At 50.5% G+C, this 20,709-nt stretch overlaps 2 protein-coding genes across 3 annotated transcripts in view; one reads left to right on the plus strand and one right to left on the minus strand.

Moving 5' to 3' along the window:
- Positions 1 to 20,709, minus strand: part of LOC140898034 (uncharacterized) — a 302,273-nt gene that overhangs the window by 139,876 nt on the left and 141,688 nt on the right. The window lies entirely within an intron of this gene.
- Positions 6,971 to 20,709, plus strand: part of LOC140898084 (uncharacterized) — a 40,088-nt gene continuing 26,349 nt past the window's right edge. The window contains exons 1-5 of the mRNA XM_073311542.2: positions 6,971 to 8,126; positions 9,810 to 9,890; positions 10,405 to 10,531; positions 11,123 to 11,236; positions 11,560 to 13,326. Of these exons, the coding sequence (XP_073167643.2) occupies positions 9,867 to 9,890; positions 10,405 to 10,531; positions 11,123 to 11,236; positions 11,560 to 13,326 (2,032 nt within the window). The 5' untranslated portion in view covers positions 6,971 to 8,126; positions 9,810 to 9,866. The remainder of the gene's footprint in view (positions 8,127 to 9,809; positions 9,891 to 10,404; positions 10,532 to 11,122; positions 11,237 to 11,559; positions 13,327 to 20,709) is intronic.

The following is a 20,709-nucleotide window of genomic DNA, read 5'->3' on the forward strand; positions in this document are numbered from 1 at the left end:
AATTGTCACTTACCACCATGTCCCTGGCTCTCCAGGCTTAGGAATCATATGCTTGATGTCTGTGATCCCATGTCAGAGCCCTGAGGGCTGGAGAAGGAAGTGTCAGAAACCAGAAGGGAATCCAAATGAATCTGAAGGCACATTTTGACCTTTCTGATCTCATAGCCCTGTTTGCATCTCTTGGTAAAACTGCTTTCAGTGTTTGTCTAGGTTAGTCCAGATCATTTGTACTTGGGAAGCTGGTTTGTGTGGTTTTGGTTTATTATGATGATGCTAAAACTTCTGTAAGTAACACGACGAAATAATGAGGCGAGAAGTAAAGCAGGTCTCGCCCCTTTAGAAGAAAATGGGTTCACTCATTTTCTGGATTTTGAGTCTCCAGCTTCTCTGGGATTTCACATTATGAATGTGAAAATGTTTTATCGCCCACACTGTGTGGTGGCTTTTTCTCTGTTCCTGAAGGCTGTTTGGTCACGTACTTGGCTGTTAGATTAGTCTGCCAGTACTTAGCTCAGATTTATTAAGGGCTTCATAAAACAATTGTTGATTTGCAAGAACACTCCTTTTCAATTAAATTTTAACCTTTTTCTACCCCTTGTCAACTGATTTTTTTTCTTTGAACAATGACAATTATCAATATCCCTCAGCGCAAACACTGAGGGTGTGAGCTAGATTCACTCTCCCAGAAGCAGACACTGAAATGGGGAAGGAAGTTACTGCCTGATCCCTGCAGGGATGTGGGACATAGGAGGGGTAGAGGGTGGGAGATTGGGGGATTTAGCGGGTGGGGGGAATCGAGCTGGGAAACTGCTGGGTTTGCTGCTGAGAGCCAGGTAGCTGAGGCTGAGAACTGTGAACTCGCTGCATCAGAGCTGGAGAGAGACAGGGATTATCATGCGCGTGTCGGGTCAAGCCCTACCTGAATTGTATAATGCTGTGAATCCCACCCAAGAGGAATGTTGTGGGGAGGGGGCAGCGTCTCCTGATTGCTGAGAGGACGAGGCTGGGCAGAGGTGAGAAGGAGGCCAGGGATGTCAGAGGACCTGGGCAGCTTTCAAGCCAGGCTGATCCCTATGTGGAGGCCAGAGGGAGATGGGGAGCCTGACAACCCAACTGGTCACCCGCTCCCCATCTACAGCTGAGTCCTGTGTGGGGATGATAGTGATTGTCTCTGCCCTACTCACCCCAACCTGCATCCCTCTAACCTGAGCTCTTTGGGTTCCCTGCTCTCGGGGGGTTTGCTTTCGTGACGGGCTCCCAGAGCCTCTTACAGCTTCTTGGCACTTTTCTCCCAATGTGTAGCTGTTGCTCTCTTGCTGGTCCATGGGGGAGTTGGGTGGAGAAATGGGCTGCGCTGGGGATTGAGAGAGGAGTCGGCCGTTTGCTTGTCCTTTGGAATAATAAAATAGAATTTAGTTTCTCCCACTCCTAGTCTCCATTGTTTTGCATGAAATGGCTGCCAACTGCAGAGGTAAGGTGAAAGATTAAAGCAATGCTGATGTGATCTGGGACGGAAATACGCAGTGAGGTCACCCAGGCAACCTCACCCCTACCCTGTCACAGGCTCCTCAAACTTCCTGTAGAAATAAAACTGACTGAAAAATTGTGCCCCTCTCCCCGACCCCAGGAAGAGTCTGACTGGGTCATGGGCTCATCCTCCTCTCCCTCCCCCTGGTGCTAGGCAGAAGTAATCCCACCGGAGTCACGTGACTTGTCTACACCAGCGTGAAGTTGTTGTAAGGGGAGAATCAGACCATTGGCTTCTCGGTCTGTTTGCAGGAGATTGTGCTAAAGCGATTCTGATCACTGAGCTGGGTTTCAGCCCAGTGCCCGTTCTGACAATCTCACCACCTGCCTAATTCTAGCTCAGTCCCATTGCAATCACTGGGGCTAGGGGCTGAAAGATTGTGGAAATGGCCAGGGAGGGAATATTTGAGCTGAAATCACTGAAATGTATTTTGCAAGGTTTATGTTAAACATCTGCTTCGCTCTCCTGCTTGGATGTTTTCTCTGGGGATCCCAGGGACAAAAAGGAGCAAGCGTTACCATCTTGGCTGCCAGTCCCCACTACGACTATCTACACCAGTGGTTCTCAAACTATGGGGCACGTCTCCCAAGCGAGTCACAGGAATGTGTCAAGGGAGGCGTGACCTGTGTGAGTTTTTATTTTTAAGAGAGCACTGGCTAGCAGCCCCAGGTGGCTGGGGAAGATGAAGGAGGGCCGTGCATATCTGGGAGGTGGGCATAAAGGGGACAGATGGAGCCCTGCTATCCAGGCTTGGGCTCTCCTCCCGCCACACAATCCCTCACCTGGAGGCAGGGGGGCTCCAGCTGTCAGCCCCAGGTGGAGCAGCAGCGCAGAAGTCAGGGTGGCAATGGGTGATAAGTCTGCGGTGAACAGTGATATTGGTGAATATCACTTTTCACATGGCCACCCTTCCTTCTGGGCTGCTGCTGGCCCGGCCAGCAGCCGCTGCTCTCTGCTCTGCCTTCAGAGCTGGGGTTGGGGATTTAAATTGTGACAGAAACAAATAAGGGGGGGGGGGGGGATGAAATAAATTGGAGAACCACTGCTCTAAACTATTACGGTCACCACTTTTGCAAAATGATAAATGTTGTGCAAAGTATGCCTTGAGAGGTATCATATAAAAAGTCATTGTCTGCTGAATATTATTGTCCTGTTAAAATGTGTGTATTAACATTGTGTATTTTGCTATATGTTTGTTACTGAAACATGCCGTAAAGCTGAAAAACACCCTCAGGGTCAGGTGCTCTGTAAATCTGAACGATTAGCTCCTCAGAGCCAGGTGCTAAGTGTCCATTGATTGCTTAACCGGCCATTCACTAGCAGGGGAGATGTGAATAAGAAATTTACTATTCACCTGAAGGATGGTTGGACGCTCACCTGGGCCACAGACTGATTGTCACCTGCCTTCTCCCCCTACCCCCACCTCCCGCCTGCTGGCAAACCTCAAAGAGGAGAGCGATATGCAAATACAGAGTAGCCTCCATTTTTACCTCTTTAGTACCCAGGAAATCTAGCCTGGGTACTAAGAACTGTGAACTGCCTGCAACATCGGGTGGGGTGAGAAAAGCTGTTTGCTTCACATCTTAATTACGTAGGTTGATAAAATGTAGGATTTAAAATGCATGTTGACCATTTATTTTTGCTGTAACCAAATTGGACCTTTTACATCTTTATCACTTGTGACCACTTAAAATCTACCTTTCTCTTGATAGTAAACTTGTTTTATTGTTTTATCCAAACCACTGTGTTTTCATCAAAGTGTTTGGGGAATTTCACTTCAGATAACAAGGCTGTTGCCTGACCAGCATCCTTTGTGGGGAGGACAAAGGAATTAAAGAGCTTGGACAGCACAATGCACAGACTGGGCAGTACAAGACTCACATTTCTGGGGTGCAAGGCTGGGACTAGTGAAATTGGTTTATGTTGCTCTGTAGTTTACTTCATGAGTGGCTGGCTAGTGGCACTCAGTCCTGTATAGCTGGGAGTGACTTTGAAGGCTGGTGGCTGTGTGGGAGAAGAGCCTGGAGGGGTTTGTTGTTGGAAGGGGGAAGCAGTGTGAAAGATGCCCTGGGATGGAGAACTAAGCAGTTCAACAGACTGTACCCTGGGGTATGTCTCCCACCCACTGTCTCCTGGGGCCCAGCATGGCACCATTGGGCTCTCATCATCCTGCTGCTGAAAGACGACCTGAGCAGGGCTAACCAGAGAGGGGGAACCAGCCAACATCCTCTATTCCACAAGCTTGGGCTAAATCCTGAACCATTCCTGGGATGTGACTTGGGGTTGTGCTGTCACCCTTCCCCTCACGCATCATTTTCCTTCCCCACCTTAGTTCTGCTCTCTCCTCTCTCTCCCTTCGCCTTGTGTCTCCTACAAGTCTGGCTCAGCCCGTCCCGACAACGCCACCTCTTCTTCAGCCCTGCTTGTAGCCTGTGACCAGAAACGCCGCAGCGCGGTGGGTTGATCGCTAGGACCCAGGAGCGGCTGGGGGGCGGCTCTGGGGGGAGGATCGCGGGGCTCAGGCCCGGCCGCAGGAAGTGACTCGCCGCCGCTGCGGGGACTCTGGCTCCCGGCGAGATCCCCGCGCCCCGGCGGCTGGTGCTGGGAGCCCGGAGCCCGGGCTGCAGCCGGGAGAGGGGAACCTCCAGCCGGGCCCTGCCCGCTGCTCCCCGGGAGCCTCTCCCAGGGCAGAGCCCCCAGCCCGGCCAGGGCCCCTTCCCGGCCCGGCCCCTGCCCCGGGGGGCCCCGCTCGGAGGGAAGGTAAGAGAGACCCGCCCCCGGCCTGCGGATAAAGAGATGCAGGGGGGCGTGTGGGCAGGACGGCGGAACAGGGATGCGGGGGGCAGGATGGGAGGGGGCGATGCAGGGGAAAGGGGGTGGCTGGAGGGGGACTGTGAGAGCAAGCGCAGACTGGTTGGGGAAGGGAGAGCCGGGGGCAGGGAGAAGGCAGAGGGGTGGGCAGAGATACAAGGCAGCCGGGAATTGTTTTTCCCTCGATCTGGTCAAACAAGCGTTGGGGGAAGAGTGGGCAGGGGACTAACCCCTCACACAGGGGGGGCATTTCAGACTTTGGGTGGGGGAGCAACTTTAACTGTGATTCCAGGGGCTACTGAGGCCCCTGAAAACTCTTCGGTTTTTTCAGATAATATCATAGAAATTAGCTGACAGGCTCACCAGATCTAATTCTTACATTTTAAAAAAAGAGAATGAAATAAATATTAGACCCACTCAGCTCTAATACTGACATGATCTAAGCTTGTGTCATGTCACTTAAGGGAATTTCAATCTCTATTCTGAGTTTTTTAGTAACTCTTGAATACAACAATTGAAAGAATTGTAGAAAAATCTGGATTTGTTCCTATCACCATTTTTTGCCGTTCACCAAGTTTGGAATAGATCATTTAACGTTCGGAACCATCCTCCTAGGGCAAGACCCCGTGAGTTTATAGGGCAGGTGCCTGGGGCTCTAGGGGTGTTACCCCACTACAAATAATTAACTTGAAGCTGACTCTAAACAGGAGTGAAACTGACGCTTTAAAGTCCCTTTCCCAGTATTGCCAACTCCAAATGTTCAGAATTGTGAGATTGGCTTTAAAATCATGAGGCTGTGTACAAATAATAGATTTGGTGCTTATTGCCTTCTGCTTTTTGAGCCTTTCGGGTGTACTGGGGTCTCATTTTGAAGCTTTCTCCACAGCCACAAGGGTGAGAAACTTCATTTTTCTTTAAGAAGGAAGGCTGAAATCATCACATTTCCACCTGACTCCAGGAGCTGGGGCTTTAAGGAAAACAATCATTCTCCTGAGGCTCATGAGAAAATCGTGAGAGTTGGCAATGCTGCTTTCGCTTTTGGTTAAAGTCTAGTTACTTTCCAGAAGGCTCTTCAACACGACAGTATAATGACTGAGTTGCAGTTCTCACAGGAGAATATTTAAAACCAAACACCAGGAAATTCCAGATTTGAAAACTGAGGGGGAAAAAATGAGACTTCTGAGGTGTATCAAGGCCATGGCAGGCAGGAAAGGAAAATAAACAGGCCCAGGAGCTCTGGGCAGCTTTTCCTCTTGAAAGGAAGTTGGAGGGTCAAATCTAGTCCTTAATCCAGTAAAACATCACCTCCACTCATAGATCTTAACATGTGCTGAATAACTATGCACTTCCTACTTAAATAGCAGAGTCATCTTATCCAGGGCTACACTCTGAAACCTGACATTTTATACACACTGGCTCAGGGATTGTATTTACTGGCATATTCTGAACTGTGCTGAGCGCACAGATGGTGCCCACTGAATAATACAAATCATGACAATTGTCAACTTTATAGACTCAGAGGATGCAATTTCTGTTCTTTGTTCTGGAATTTGCCTGGGTCCAGCTGCAACCCTAAGAATCTGAGCATGAACACACCTGATAGAATCATAGAATATCAGGGTTGGAAGGGACCTCAGGAGGTCATCTAGTCTAACACGCTCCTCAAAGCAGGACCAATCCCTAACTAAATCATCCCAGCCAGGGCTTTGTCAAGCCTGACCTTAAAAACCTCTAAGGAAGGAGATTTCACCACCTCCCTAGGTAACGCATTCCAGTGCTTCACCACCCTCCTAGTGAAAATGTTTTTCCTAATATCCAACCTAAACCTCCCCCACTGCAACTTGAGACCATTACTCCTTGTTCTGTCATCTGCCACCACTCAGAACAGCCGAGCTCCATCCTCTTTAGAACCCCCCTTCAGGTAGTTGAAAGCAGCTATCAAATCCACCCTACTGCTTCTCTTCTGCAAACTAAACAATCCCAGTTCCTTCAGCCTCTCCTCGTACTCCTACAACACTTTCTCATTCCTTCCTTTTCTCTATCTCAGAACAAAAAATGACAAACCAAAATGGTTTCCAGTTAAAATCCACATGAGTACCTCAGGTCGAGTGGGAACCTCTCTATACCACCGCTAGCCCTTCCCTGGGTTTTGGCCCCTTCTTTTCACCTATGCCCCCAAATCACCCCCTTTTCTGAATGTAGCCTTTACTCCGGGGGGAATTCTGGGCCGCTGACGCAAGGCAGAATTTTTGGGAAACTAAATGTTGTGCGTGCAGAATTTCCTTCCTTCCACAGAGCCCAGCTCACACAGAGAAGTCACTGCTGGGTGGCGGGAGAGGGAGCTAGGGGGTTCCTGGCAGCTGCAGTTCCCAGCATGTCCTAAGGGAAGGAGAGGGTGGTGCTCAGGAATCCCCGTGCAAGCCTGTGACTGAGCATCCGGCTGTTTTTCCCTCTGGATCTCTGGGGTGTGGGGGTGCAGGTATCTGGGCAAGGGGGGGCCCTGTAGCTGGGCTCTGGGGGGTGCAGGTGTACTGGCTGGGGGGAGCATGGCTGGGTTCTGAGGGGGAGGAGCTGTGAGTGTCTGGCCCCTTGGCTGGGCCTGGGGGGGGGGGATGGGAAGGGGGCAGAGGAACAGGAACTGGGGTGTCGTAGGGGTTTCTTTAACTCTCTGCTCCTGAGGGGATTTCTGTGTGTCTGTATTGTTACAGACATCCTTGTTGACCGGTATTTTGAAATAAATTACCAAAACAATTGAAACTGGCGTGATTATGTCGTGTTATTTTGACAAATAACTGTTGCAGAATTTTACAATATTGTGTGCAGAATTTTAATTTTTTGGCGCAAAATGCCCCCAGGAGTAAACTTTGGCGCAGAGAGCTTGTATTTCTTCGGAGTCCTCCACGTGCTTTCTTAAAACACCCTCCCCCACATCCCCACCTTCTGAAAAGGTTTTACAGGCAATTGCCAGCATGGTCTTATGTTAATCACCCTGCCTCTGTCTGTCAACAAAATACTGACTCTCTGCAGAACTCACATTCCGCACTGACTAGTGTGGTGTAGTTTCAAGCTCTACCTAGAAACACAACTCCTTTATGAAACTCCTGGGGGGGGGAAGCCCCCGCTGAGTCCCACAACTGGCCCCTCTGCCCTCACAGCTCAGAAGCTCCAAGGCAAATATCCACAGGCCACCCCCTCCCTTCCCGCATACACACACCCTGCTCCCACCTTCTTATTTGATTTCTAATAAAAGACAAACTCATGACCTTTGGGAGTCTGTTTCCTGAGTGTTCAGGGCTGGCTGGGCTGCCCAAGGCCCTGGGCCGATTTCTGTGCAGGATTCAGATCTCAACCATGCCCGGTGCCAGACCAGAGTCACTGCTGGCTCTGGCAGGGGGTGAGTGCGGATGGGCCAATGAGATCAGCCTCCACCTGCCTGTCCCTGGGGGCTGCAGGGGGAGTCCAAGGCAGCTCATTCATCGGGTGTTGCCACCAGAGGGCTCCGGATATGGCTAAGGGAGAGGAGGAGGCAGGTGTGTGTGTCTGTCTGTCTCTCTCTCTCTCTCTTCCCTGCTCATGTTATTATAGCCCTGGAGTGCAGCTCCCCGGATCAGAAGCTGCCTCCTGCATTTAAACCTGGGAACCCAAAATGAGAAGCTGCTTCTTACCCAGCAGAGGAGAGACCTCTGTTAAAGCCCCTCTGTGCCCAGCCAAGGTGGGGAATTTCTCCGGCGACTGGAACCAGCCTCTGGGGCTCTGCTGACACCAGCTCCTGAACCGGAGCCTGCAGGTGATGGGGAGACCTGGGGGAAAGGGCTGGGGGTAGGCAGGAAAGTGACTCTGCACAAAGGGCCCCTTTTCTGGACCTGCTGGGGAGTTTGGCCTACATGGAGAGGGGGCTCCCTGTGTGTCTGCAAGTCCCAGAGCTGCTGCCCTCACAGACACAGACAGATTCAAACCTTTGTTGGCAGTGGCCGTGGCTGATTTGCCTAATGAGAGCAAAGGCCCACGTCAATGAGGCAGTCACCAGCTCTCCCAGGGAGAGGGAAGATGATAAAGAGGGAGAAAGGAGAGACTGGAAGGAGCAGCAGGAGCAGGAAGTAGGGAGGGAGATTCCCAGCTCCCAGACCTGCCCGGGTCCATTCCCTGCATTCCCCTGGGCAGACTGACTCTCCTGGGAACAAGGGGAGGAGCTGAGAGAGGAAAATCCAGTTCCTAACTCTGCTGAATACAGCCTTACTTGGGGGGGGGGGGGGCTAGAGAGGGTTACACTACATCAGTGGTAAACCTTTCTTTATGCACAAGATCAACTTTTGAATTGAAGTGCAACCTGGGATCTATCCTACCCCTTCCCTGAGGCCCCGCCCCACTCCATTCCCCCTCCCTCCATCACATACTCTCCCACACCCTCACTCACTTTCACCGGGCTGAGGTTGGGGTTGGGGTGCTGGAGGGGGTGCAGGCTCTGGGCTGGGGCTGAGGGGTGTGGGGTATGGGAGGGGGCTCTTGGCTGAGCCTGGGGCAGGGGGTTAGGGTGCAGAAGGATGTGAGGGGTGCATGCTCTGGGAGGGGGGGTTTGGAGTTTGGGTGCAGGAGGCGGCTCTGGGATGGGGCAGAGAGTTGGTGTACAGGAGGGGGTGGGGGGTACAGGCTCTGGGAGGGGGCTCAGGGCTGGGGCAGGGGGTTTGGGGTGCTGGCTATGGGAGGGGCCTCTGGGCTGGGGCTGGGGTGTGGGAGGGGGTGCGGGGTACAGGGTCCAACCGGGTGACGCTTAACTCGGGCGGCGGTGCAGAAGGGCTAAGGCAGGCTCCCTGCCTACCCTGGCCCCATGCTGCTCCTGGAAGCGGCCGGCACATCCCTGTGGCCCTTGTGTGTGGCGGGGGGGGGGCACATAGCTCCGCTCTCTGCCCCCCTCTGCAGGCACCGCCCCCACAGCATCCATTGGCTGCAGTTCCCCATTCCCGGCCAACGGGAGCTGCATGGGCAGTGCCTGCAGACAGGAGCAGGGAGCTAAGACCCCCCTGCCCCCTCCCCCCAGGGGCTGCACTGCCATAGGGACATGCCGGCTGCTTCCGGGAGTGGCATGGGCCCAGGGCTTAGCCCCGCTGCACCGCCGGACAGTTAGCGGCCGGTGATCGCGATTGACTCTCAGAGGCTCCAGGGTCCACCGCTTGGTGATGACTGCACTACGCTGTAGGGCAATCCCTCGAAGTCGCTCCTTTGATTCTGCTCTTTTTCTAGAGTTTGACACAGAGATGCTGTTATGGGGAGAGTTTAAAACTGCTCTGGGGGGCTTAGTTCTGCTGGGAGGGGCCTGGCCTGGGTGGTAATAAACTAACTGGGTTTCTTCCCAGCATGGCAGAGTCCAGAGGATCTGTCTGCAGGGAACGAGCCTGGGGGGAATCGGGGTGTGAAATGGACTCAAGCCCCTTCTGACCCCCCCCCCCCCCAATTGACCCTCTCGCCCTGACAGGCTGAGGAATCACATCCACATTTCGCTCCAGATTGACCCAGGAGACAGGGCAGGGAAATGGCTGTGATGGAGCCAGCTCAGGTAGGGCTTTTCAGGGAGCTACTGGGCGGGAGGAGACAGGATGTGATAAACCTGCTGATTTTCTGAGTTGGCCTATTGGGAGGGGGGAAACATTCCCACATTTCTGAACCAGGAAACACCCCCCTTGGCAGGCCTGGGAACATTTTCCAGACTCCCGGTGCTGGAGCCTGAACCCACGAGCGAGGGGCTGCTGTGGAATACGAAGGGAAGCTGTCGGGATTCCTGTCCCTGGCCCCGGCTCAGAGCTCTGCTTCCCGTATCTGCCTGTGGCTGGCAGGTGTGTGGGAAATGAGAAGACGCTGCCCCGCTCCGTGTGCTGCGGGGGACAAGGAGCTCTCACCTCCCCACCCTCTGAACCTTCCTGGCTGCTCTGAACAGGGGGTAGGTGGGATTCTGCTTTTCTGAGCCTCCCAGAGCTTCCAAGATGTTTATTTTTTCTTCTTCCTTTCCCGTATGACCAGTGGGGTTGTGGCTGGGGCAGCAGGTGCTGATTGGGGGACTCTTGTTGTTCCAGATGCCGGTGACCTTCGAGGAGGTGGCTGTGTATTTCACCCAGGGGCAGGGGGCTCTGCTGGACCCCGCTCAGAGAGCCCTCTACAGGGACGTCATGCAGGAGAACTACGAGACGGTGACCTCGCTGGGTAAGGGATCCCTGTCCCCTCGGTTATTAGAAAGTTTCTGGCCTGCATTTCTGACTCTGTTCAGGTTCTTCCCTGGTCAGTTAGATGAGAGGGGAATGGGTTCCATAGTCCATAGCTGCCGTGTGAGAGAGACCTGCATCTCCAAACCCCCTTCAATGGGACCAGAGTGTCAAAACGGACATGCTAAACCCTCCCCACCATTCCAGCTTTCAAGGCCAAGATGCCGTGTATTGTCCTGTGTGTATTGTTTCTCATTTGAACACAGAATCCCTGTTCACCTCCCTCCTTGGGACTAGCTCCAGCCCTGGGGAGGGCTCTGGGCTCTGCAGGGGTAACTCCAGAGCTGGGTGTGCATCAGCAAGGGCCCCAGAGTGCACAGATCCTGCAAACTCCTAGCGAGGGTGTAAAAATTGTCTCCACCTCCCCAGACATCTGCCTCTCCCTGGGGGGCTCAGTGACCATGTTCCCATCCCTTTGGATTCCTTATTCTCCCAGCACAGCAGGGGGACAGGTTCCATTCACGGATTGTCCTTTGTGACACTCCCAATCCTCCATGCAACCTGATCTGGTCTGATTTCACCCCCTGCGCAGGATTTCCCTTTCCCAAACCTGACCTGATTGCCCGGCTGGAACGAGGGGAAGGGCCTTGGGTCCCAGATCTCCAGGCCTGTGATGAAAGAGAGATCCAGAGAGGCACCCGCACAGGTGAGGACTGACAAACCATCGGGCAAATTAAGGAAAAAGTTTTGAATCCCAGAAATGTGGTGTGAGTAAGAGCCCTCAGTTGCTCCTCATCTCAGCCAGAGTAGGGCTGTAGTCAGTAGATATTGCTCATGTCTTTCCACCCATCCTGTTAGCTGCAGGAGTTTCCTTCCCAACTTTCCTTCTGCGTGAGTGTTTGGGTGGGAAGTAGAGACAGAATCCAGTTGCTGATTCTTTGCAACTTGAGTGTGTTGGGTTTTCCCTCGGTGCCATTCCTCTTTCTCCCCAGCACAATGACTCCTGTCTGGATTGTCTCTCTCTCCCAGCAGGTGATGTGACAATGAGTGAGAAGGAGGAAGGGAATCATCATGAGGAAGTCCCTGGGAAAGTGGAACCACAGGGGACCTTTGTGGGAAGAGCTGAAGGGAATTTTTCCCAGTGCTGGGAACAGGGAGAAGCCTGGGGAAATTGGCACAGGTCAGAGAGGCTGTTGGGATACCACTCAAAGAAGAAAGTGGATGAATCTATTAAATGTGGGGGAGGAGACAAGGATCCCACAGCCCAGCAGACAAATCCCAAGGAAGAGAAACCCTACCACTGTCTCCAGTGTGGAAAAGGATTCATTCTGAGATTACACCTTGTGATACATCAGACAATCCATACTGGACAGAAACCCCTTCAATGCTTGGACTGTGGGGAAAGCTTCAATAACTGCTCAGATCTTAATAACCATGGGAGAAGCCACACGGTTGAGAATCCCTATCAATGCCTCGAGTGCAGGAAACATTTCAGTGGGGAGTCAGCAGTAATTATGCATCAGAGAATCCACACAGGAGGGAAACCCCATACGTGCTTGGACTGTGGGAAAGATTTCACACGGAGATCAGGCCTTACTACACATCAGGCAATCCACACCGGAGAGAGACCCCATAAGTGCTTGGACTGTGGAAAAAGTTTCACATGGAGATCAGGCCTTGTTACACATCAGGCAGTCCACACCGGAGAGAGGCCCCACAAGTGCTTGGACTGTGGGAAAAGTTTCATGCAGAAATCACACCTTATTAGACATCAGACAGTCCACACAGGAGAGAGAGCATATAAATGCTTGGTGTGTGGGAAAAGCTTCAGTAACAGCACAAACCTTACTAACCATCGGAGAATCCACAGAGGAGAGAGACCCTATAAATGCCTCTACTGCGGGAATGGTTTCCGTTGGAAGTCAGCCCTTATAATACATCAGAGAATCCACACAGGAGAGAGACCCCATAAGTGCTTGGACTGTGAGAAAAGTTTCACACAGAGATCAGCACTTGTTACACATCAGACAGTCCACACAGGAGAGGGACGCTATACATGCTTGGAGTGTGGGAAAAGTTTCCTTTGGAAGTCAGGCCTTATAACACATCAGAGAATCCACACAGGAGAGAGATCCCATAAGTGCTTGGACTGTGGGAAAAATTTCATACAGAGATCATCCCTTACAAGGCATCAGAGAATACACCGAGGAGACAGACCCTATAAATGCCTCGAGTGTGGGAACTCCTTCAGTTGGAAGTCCGATCTTATCACACATCAGAGAATCCACACAGGAGAGAGACCCCATAAGTGCTTGGATTGTGGGAAAAACTTTAGGTGCAGCTCACAACTCACTCAACATCAGAGAACCCACACGGGAGAAAGACCCTATAAATGCCTTGAGTGTGGGAAAAGTTTCATTGGGAGTTCTCATCTTGTTGCACATCACAGAATTCACACTGGAGACAAACCTCAGAAATGCCTCAACTGTGGGAAATGTTTCAGGTGGAAGTCTGCCCTTATAACACATCAGAGGATCCACACAGGAGAAAGACCTCATAAGTGCTTGGACTGTGGGAAAAGTTTCACAAACAGATCAGCCCTTGTTTTACATCAGAGAATCCACACAGGAGAGAGACCCCATAAGTGCTTGGACTGTGGGAAAAGTTTCACACAAAGATCATGCCTGATAACACATCAGGTAACCCACACGGGAGAAAGACCCCATAAGTGCTTAGACTGTGGAAAAAGTTTCACACAGAGATCAAACCTCATTAAACATGGGAGAATCCACAAAGGTGTGAGATTCAATCTGAGCTCACACATTAGTGATCCACACAAAAGAGAGAGCTTGAATGTGAGGGATGGTTCATTTGGTGCTGCCGGAGTATCAGGCACCCGCAAATCTACATAGGGAAGAAACCTCTGAGATGTTCTCAGTGTGGAAAATGCTCCAAGTGGAGCTAAGACAATGTTGGACATGAGAGACTCCTGCACACAGCACGGAAATTTTCTCAGGGCTCTGACTAAGCCATAGTAATCAATTTCCTCATTCCCAGACACATCAGGGGCATTTGGCTCCCAAGGACCCAGCTGCCCATCACTGGAGTGGGGATCCAGCAGCAGCTGATCATCAGCTAGTCAGTGACCCTCTGGCTCTGCTTGGTCTAAGCAAACCCCAGGAAGAGAGGGAGAAGCCCCGATCAGCCCCTTCTCCCTGCTACAGCCCTGGCTGCTGAGCTGATGGGCCATGGGGGAAAGGAAAGAGAGAAACTCCTCCAGCTGCTCCGTCTGCCTGGCTGAAGTTCCCACCTCTCCCTTCCCCTCCCAGCCGGGATCCCCCTGCCATGGAGATGAGGAGAAGGACACTTGGGCCAGACCCCACCTTCACTCTACACACCCTTCCCCACACCCCATCTTCCACCACCCCTTGGGCTGGGCTCCCCCACTTACCTGGAACTGTCTCCTGCAGGGGTAGTGTCCCTGGGGCTGGTTATTCCTCCCCTCCCTGAATCCCCCAGGGCACTGGGCTCTGGGGGATCAAATATTGAGGGACCAGGCTGACGGGTTCTGGGGAGGACACTGAGGATTGAATGGTTGGGGCTGGGGGAGCTGGGAAGCAGGGGGAGCTGGGTGCTGGGGCTATCGAGTGTTTGGGGATCATGGGATAAGAGGCGAGGGAGAGCACAGGGGTAGCGAGGTGCTTCCTCTCCTCACTCACCCCCTCTGCCCCTTCTCCCTGCCCCCGCTGCATTCAGACAGCACCACTGGGAGGGGCTGATTTCCACAGGGCCCTTTGTGGGAGGCCTGGAGTTCCCACCTCTGCCTTCGCAGCATCAGCCTCTGAACGTCTGTCTATGGTAGGAAAATTGTTGGAATTACCTAGCACGTCTCCCCTGACTCTCCAACACTCTTTCTAGTCACACTGACCCTGAGTATATTATCTATTCTGATCCTCGCCATGAGCAGAGTGATTGTTAGTCCCTGAGTTCCCACTTTGGGGCCGGATTGTCCCATTCCCAGCCAGTCTCACATTACTCCAGGCCGTGCTGAAAAGCATTGAGTGTTTGTATATTTTTCTCCCTTAGGGAGCAGAACTAAACAGATGCTAAAAAAGTGGGGGCAGGGATAGCAAAATATCGTGTTTTAGCTTCTGTGCTATTCCAGGGCAATAGGGTGAGTCCAAGGGTTTCTCTCCTTCCCCCATCACTGTCATGTTCCACTCTCGACACAGCAGCTTCTGTTCCAGCAATGGAGAGTTTTATCCTGTCCCCGTTCTACCCCTCTGCCTCCTAAGGTATCATTTACCACCGCGTCCCTGGCTCTAGATGCTTAAAAATCAGTTTTGATTTCTATGATCCTCCGTGAGACTTCGGAGGGCTGGAGAAGAAAGTGTCACAGACCTCCGAGGGAGGGGAAAGGAGGAATCCCAAAGAACCTCAAAGCACAGTTTGACCTTTCTGATCTGTTTCCATCTATTGGTGAAATTGCTTCCAGACTTTTCTGAGCTAGTCCAGACCATTTGTAGATGGGAAGCTTTTTTGCCTTTGTTTTCTTTTCTTTCTTTTATTATGATGATGCTAAAACTTTTGTAGCTAATACAACCAAATTATTAGGCAAGAAGTGAAGTTGGTTTAGCCATTTCAGAAGAAAATGGCTATATTTATTTTCCTGATTTTGAGTCTTCAGATTCTCTGAGATTTCACTTTATGAATGTAAAAGTGTTTTATAGCCCACCCTGGAGTGTGGGTTTTTCTCTATTCCAGAAGGCTTTTGGTCACAGACTTTGATATTAGTTTAGTTTGGATGTAGCTCAGATTTATTGAGGACTTAATGAGACAAATAATCATTTGCCAGAATAGTCCTTTTTTATTTTATTTTAACCGTATTCTACCCTTTGTGATGTGAACTTTGTTTTATTTGAACAATGGCAAAGGTCTGTGTGTCTCAGCACATACACTGAGGGTGCCATCTCGCGTCACGTCCGAGAGGCAGAGATGGAAACGGGGAATGAAATCGCTGCCTGACCCCTGCAGTGACGTGACTTAGGGCCCAGCCACCCTTCAGAGGCTGCTGCGGCGGAACTGCACTGATGCAGCTTTTGCTCTTCGAGGGGGATGCTACGTGGACCAAGGAGAGGGGTTCTCCCATCGGTGTAGGTCACCCACCTCCCCAAGAGGGGGCAGCTACGTCGATGGGAGAAGTCCTCCTGTTGCCATAGTGCTGTCTACACCAGAAGTTAGGTTGGTCCAGCTGCGTCGCTTGGGGGTGTGGAGTTTCACAACTGACGTAGGTTGCGAGTGCAGATCAAGCCACAGCATCAGGAGGAGAAGAGGGTGGGAGGTGAGAACAGAGCTGGGAAATGGCTGGGTTTGCTCTTCAGAGCCAGACGGCTAAGACTGAGAACTGTGAACTCGCTGCACCAGAGCCAGAGAGACACTAGACCTGACCTATGAGTGTTGTGTGAAGCTTCCCCTGCAATCTAAAGGACCATGAACGAAACCGCAAAAATGATTGGGGGAGGGGGCAGCGTCCCCCTATTGCTGAGGTGCTGAGGTTCTGCACAGGCAAGAAGGGAGCCAGGGATGTCAACAGACCTGGGCAGCCTTGAAACCAGGCCAACCCCTAGCATTGAGGCCAGAGGGAAATGAGGAGCCCTAGAGCCCTGCTAGTCACCACCTCCCCATCTGCCGCGGTGTCCTGTGTGGGGACGAGAGAAACTGTCTCTGCCCCACTCACCCCACACTCATCCCTCCTTTCTGAGATCTTTGGATTTCCTGCTCTCAGAGTGTTTCCTTTTGTGATGGGGTCCCAGTGTCTCTCGTGGCTTCTCACCACTTTTCTATCATTTATAGGTGTGGCTCTGTTTTTGGTTCTTGTGAGAGTTGGGCGTGGCACTGTGCTGGGATGGAACCGAAAAGTACCCCCCTGAGCTGGGCTGGGGGTGGGGAATGGAGTCTGTCTTTGTTCGTCCTTTGGAATAATAAAGTAGCATTTAGTTTCTCCCACTGCCAGTCTCCTTCGTTTTGCATTAAATACCCACCAGATTCAGAGTGGAAGTTAAAAGTGAAAGCAATGCAGATGTGGTCTGGGATGGGAATGCTCAGTGAGGTCACCCAGCCAGCCTCATGCCTGCCTTGTTGCAGACTCTGTCTAACTTCCCATAGAGATAAAACTGTCTGCAATCTGGTGCCTCTCTCCCTGACCCCAGTACAAATGAGGAAGAGTTTGACTGGGTTTCTGGGGTCATTATCTTCTCCCTCACCCTGGTGTAAACCAGAAGTAATCCCACTGGAACCCTTTGAACTGTCTACACCAGTGTGAAGTTGTTGTGAGAGGAAAACCAGACCATGGGCCTTTAAGTGTGTTAGCAGGAACAATACTCACACATAGAGAGTGGTATTGTCACCCCAACACTTCAAATATCATGAGTCAGACCCCCCAAAATCGTGATATTGGCTGAAAAATCATGCCATTCTTCCATAAGACGAAATCACAATTTCTTTTGAAGCCCACCTGTTTTTTGATCTCCTCCTGCCTACTCCCAGTGTAGTGTGACTAGCACGGCACTGCCCACCCGTGCATATTTATGGAAAGGAAGTGGATTTGGGCTCCTGCTGCAGGAGTTCCCACAATAATGCAAAGATCTTTACGCAATTATGGAGCAAGGCCTGCAGGTGCCACTTCCTATCTCTTGCCCGCCCAGGCCATGGCAGTAACCTGTTCCCATAGCTGCTAAAGTTTGTACAGCTCCATGCAGGACATTTAGCACCCTTGTGAAAGTCACTAGTTTCCCCTAAATGGTCCCTGGCCACCAGTTGTGAGAGGGACAAGCACAGGAGGAACATTGAAGACTCACGGATGAGGAAGCTTTTCTCCCCCTCAAAAAGTCGAGGCATGCCCCATATCTTTTGTGGCCCTTCTAATGCCTCCGATCCTGTCCTGCCGATCTCCGGCAGGAAGCCCTGACTCAGGAGTGGGGGATGCAGAGGAAGATGATGGAATCTTCACTCTGCCTTGCTCCTGGTCCGGAGCAGTAGCAGTGCCTGGAGCAGCCCTACCATCTGCCCCGTTCTATCTCAGACACATGGAAATAAATTGGTTCGTCTCTAAGGTGCCCCAAGTACTCCTTTTCTTCTTGAAAGCAATGGGGCCATTAGCAGTGCAGTAGTACAATGAAACGTGTAAGATTTTGCAGGATTGGGAATTTAGTTTGCTTGGCTTGGGGGTTTCTCTCTACTGATATTCGGTCTGTTCCTCACACCACAACTTTCCCCAGTTTCCTTCTTCTCTGACTGCAAAGTAAGTGTTCCTATGGATACCAAGATTATTTTTAATACGGTAGCAGCTAGAAGCTGCACCCAAGACCGAAGCTCTGTTGTGCTCAGCATGGTAGTCTATATACAGAGCATGAGAGACGGCGCCTAAGGGACAGAGCTTCTTGTCTAAATACACAAAACAGACAAAGTCACGATTCTGTAGGTACTGGGAGCGTCTCCATGATTAAAGCTGGGTGCTTAAAGTAGGTTTTCAACTTCCCACATGTAAGAGAAATACATAAAGCATGGGGCCATGTTCCCAGCTGGTGTAAATCAGCCTAGATCCAACAAAGTCAACACAGCTTTGCTAGGTGACAGCCAGTGAGATTCTGGCCATTGTTTCTGCCCTGGAATCACAGTGTGATTAAGTGATTAGCTCCATTGTTGTAGCTGGAAATAGCTATTCTCTGTGATTTAGCTTCTCCAGGTTTGTGCTCTCTGGCAGCCAGATGCTGCATCCTTGCCCTTTGAACTGGGATCGCCCCCAAAATAAAGTCACACAGTCCTGTGTCTCCAGCTTTTTCCCTTTAGATCCCACCTTTTAGGCCATGTGCATGCTGAGAGAAAAGAGGGTTTTTTTAACTAAGGGTCCCCAAACATGAGAAACAGATCTTGTACAAGCCTGCTGGAGACAAGGTAAGTCACAGCTTCACCTTGTTGTACCTGATCGAGATGCACCCCACCCCATAGTGTTCCTCTCTACCAGTTACACTGAGGTGAAACTACCATTTGCATTGTCTACACCAGGGTTGGTCAATAGGCGGGCCAGGGGACAAATCTGGATCTCCAGACACTTTTGAACAGACTGCAAAATCTTTTATTATCATTATTGTTATTATTGTTGTATTGTTTTCTCAGGAATGTGGACCTTGAATATACCCTGACCAAGAAATTAGGACCCTGACCAAAAAAAAAAAAAAAATTGTCCTGATCTACAGTATGAGTTTACAATAAGAGAAAGAGAATCAACATCCTAGTGCAGACAAATCCTCAGAGACCGTCTCTTGGAGCAGGCTTCGCCCTTTAACACCTCCATGGCCACCTCAGTTAATGCTGATGGGCAGGAGAAATGCAAAATATTTCATATGTCTTTACCCAGCTTTGAATACATTTCAATCCACACGGGAACCAAGCTAAAGAGTCAGCACTCTATGGCACGCAGCTGAGGAATTCCTGATTTATGTGGCTACAGCCAGCACAAGAGACAGAGCACAGGCTAGCCAGTGACATGTCAGAGTAAAACCCCAGCTCTCATCAGAGGGACATGCCGGCCTATTCCCCATTGTTGTTGTGTCCTGCTGAACATCTAAGTTCCTAACTCCCCTCCCCAGGGAGAAGCAGAATTATGGTCACACCCTGGGTGATGACCAGGTGCAGCTTGTGTGCTGGTAACAAGCTGTGGCCTGTTTGCTCTTGGTTGATTCTCACTTGAGCTCATCAGTATTTTCTCCTGTCATCACCCTGAAAGTGAAAAGGTCTATAACTCTCTAATCACACCCGCAGCAGGTTGGATCATATTAAAGAAGTTCTGTATTAAAATCACAAATGAGTTTGATTCCCCATAGTTTAAAATCCAGGGTATTACTAATTAAGAGGTCTCTTGGTTTTTGGTACTGTATCTCTCCCTCTACGTGTGAAACTTGCAAGCTGCTAATTGCGTTAGTACATTCTAAGACAGTCTGTTCTCAAAGCAATTCACACAGAGAGAGACTCAAAGCAATACTCTGTAACAACAGAAACAGCACCCAGAGACTCCCCGCCCTTTTATTGTATTAACAATTGTGATTAAAATAGAGATAGAGGATGTATGTGGATGGATGCTTGGTGTGGATAATAACTGAATGATCAGGGAGGTGCCAGCCTAAGAATGCAGTGTCCATTGGCTGAAGAAGGCGTCAAGTGGAAATAACCAGAGGACCCCCGGAGGGCAGACTGGAATTCACCCAACAGCCTCAAGAATGGGAGAACCAAAGAACAAGATAACATCTGGCAGTATGGAGCCGTCAGGAAATGTGACATCTGCTGATTGATTCAGCAACAGCATGATGAAGCAATTCCCATAGACTGGCATAGGAAGAAATTCCTATAAAAATGGACTCTAGAAAGTGAGAATTTTGGGGGTCTGATTCTGCAAACCAACTTCCAGGAGCATCAGATGAGCATCTGACAAGGCCCTGCTCCCTCCTCATGTCCAGGCCACCTGGCCAGTGGCTTGGCATGAGCAACTCTAAGGCTTTTAACCATGATAACAACCTTGCAGAACCTGTGTGTGTGTTTGTATGAATGAATGTGTGAATAAATATGAGACCGAATGGAATGTTATAGCTATAACTAACTGCTTACTATGATTCTTTCTGTATTCACAATAAATGTGGTATTTTGCCTTTTCCCCTTTAATAAGATCCTGCTGGTTTTTATTTTATTAGTATAACAAGAACCCCTGAATTCATGCCCTGCACACTAGGTAATAATATTTGCACCAACATGCCTTCAAGGGTGTCAGCGAAAAGCTCAAACAACGAGGAGTCCTTGTGGCACCTTGGAGACTAACAAATTGATTTGGGCATAAGCTTTCCTGCGCTAGAACTCACTTCATCAGATGCATGGAGTGGAAAATATAGGAAAAGGTATATATGTACTTGTGGGGTTGGGGGTTTAAATTGCGACAGACACAAAGAAGGGGGCCCGATTAAATGAATTTGAGAACCGCTGCTGTACACTATTATGGTCACCACTTTTATAAAATGAAGATAAAACTTCTACAAAGTATGCCTTGTGAGGTATCATATGAAAAGTCATTGTCTGCTGAACATTATTGTTCAATTAAAATGTATGTATTAACATTGGGTATGGAGTTATGAG

The sequence above is a fragment of the Lepidochelys kempii genome, chromosome 14, assembly GCF_965140285.1.
Source record: "Lepidochelys kempii isolate rLepKem1 chromosome 14, rLepKem1.hap1, whole genome shotgun sequence".
Taxonomy (NCBI): Eukaryota; Metazoa; Chordata; order Testudines; family Cheloniidae; genus Lepidochelys; species Lepidochelys kempii.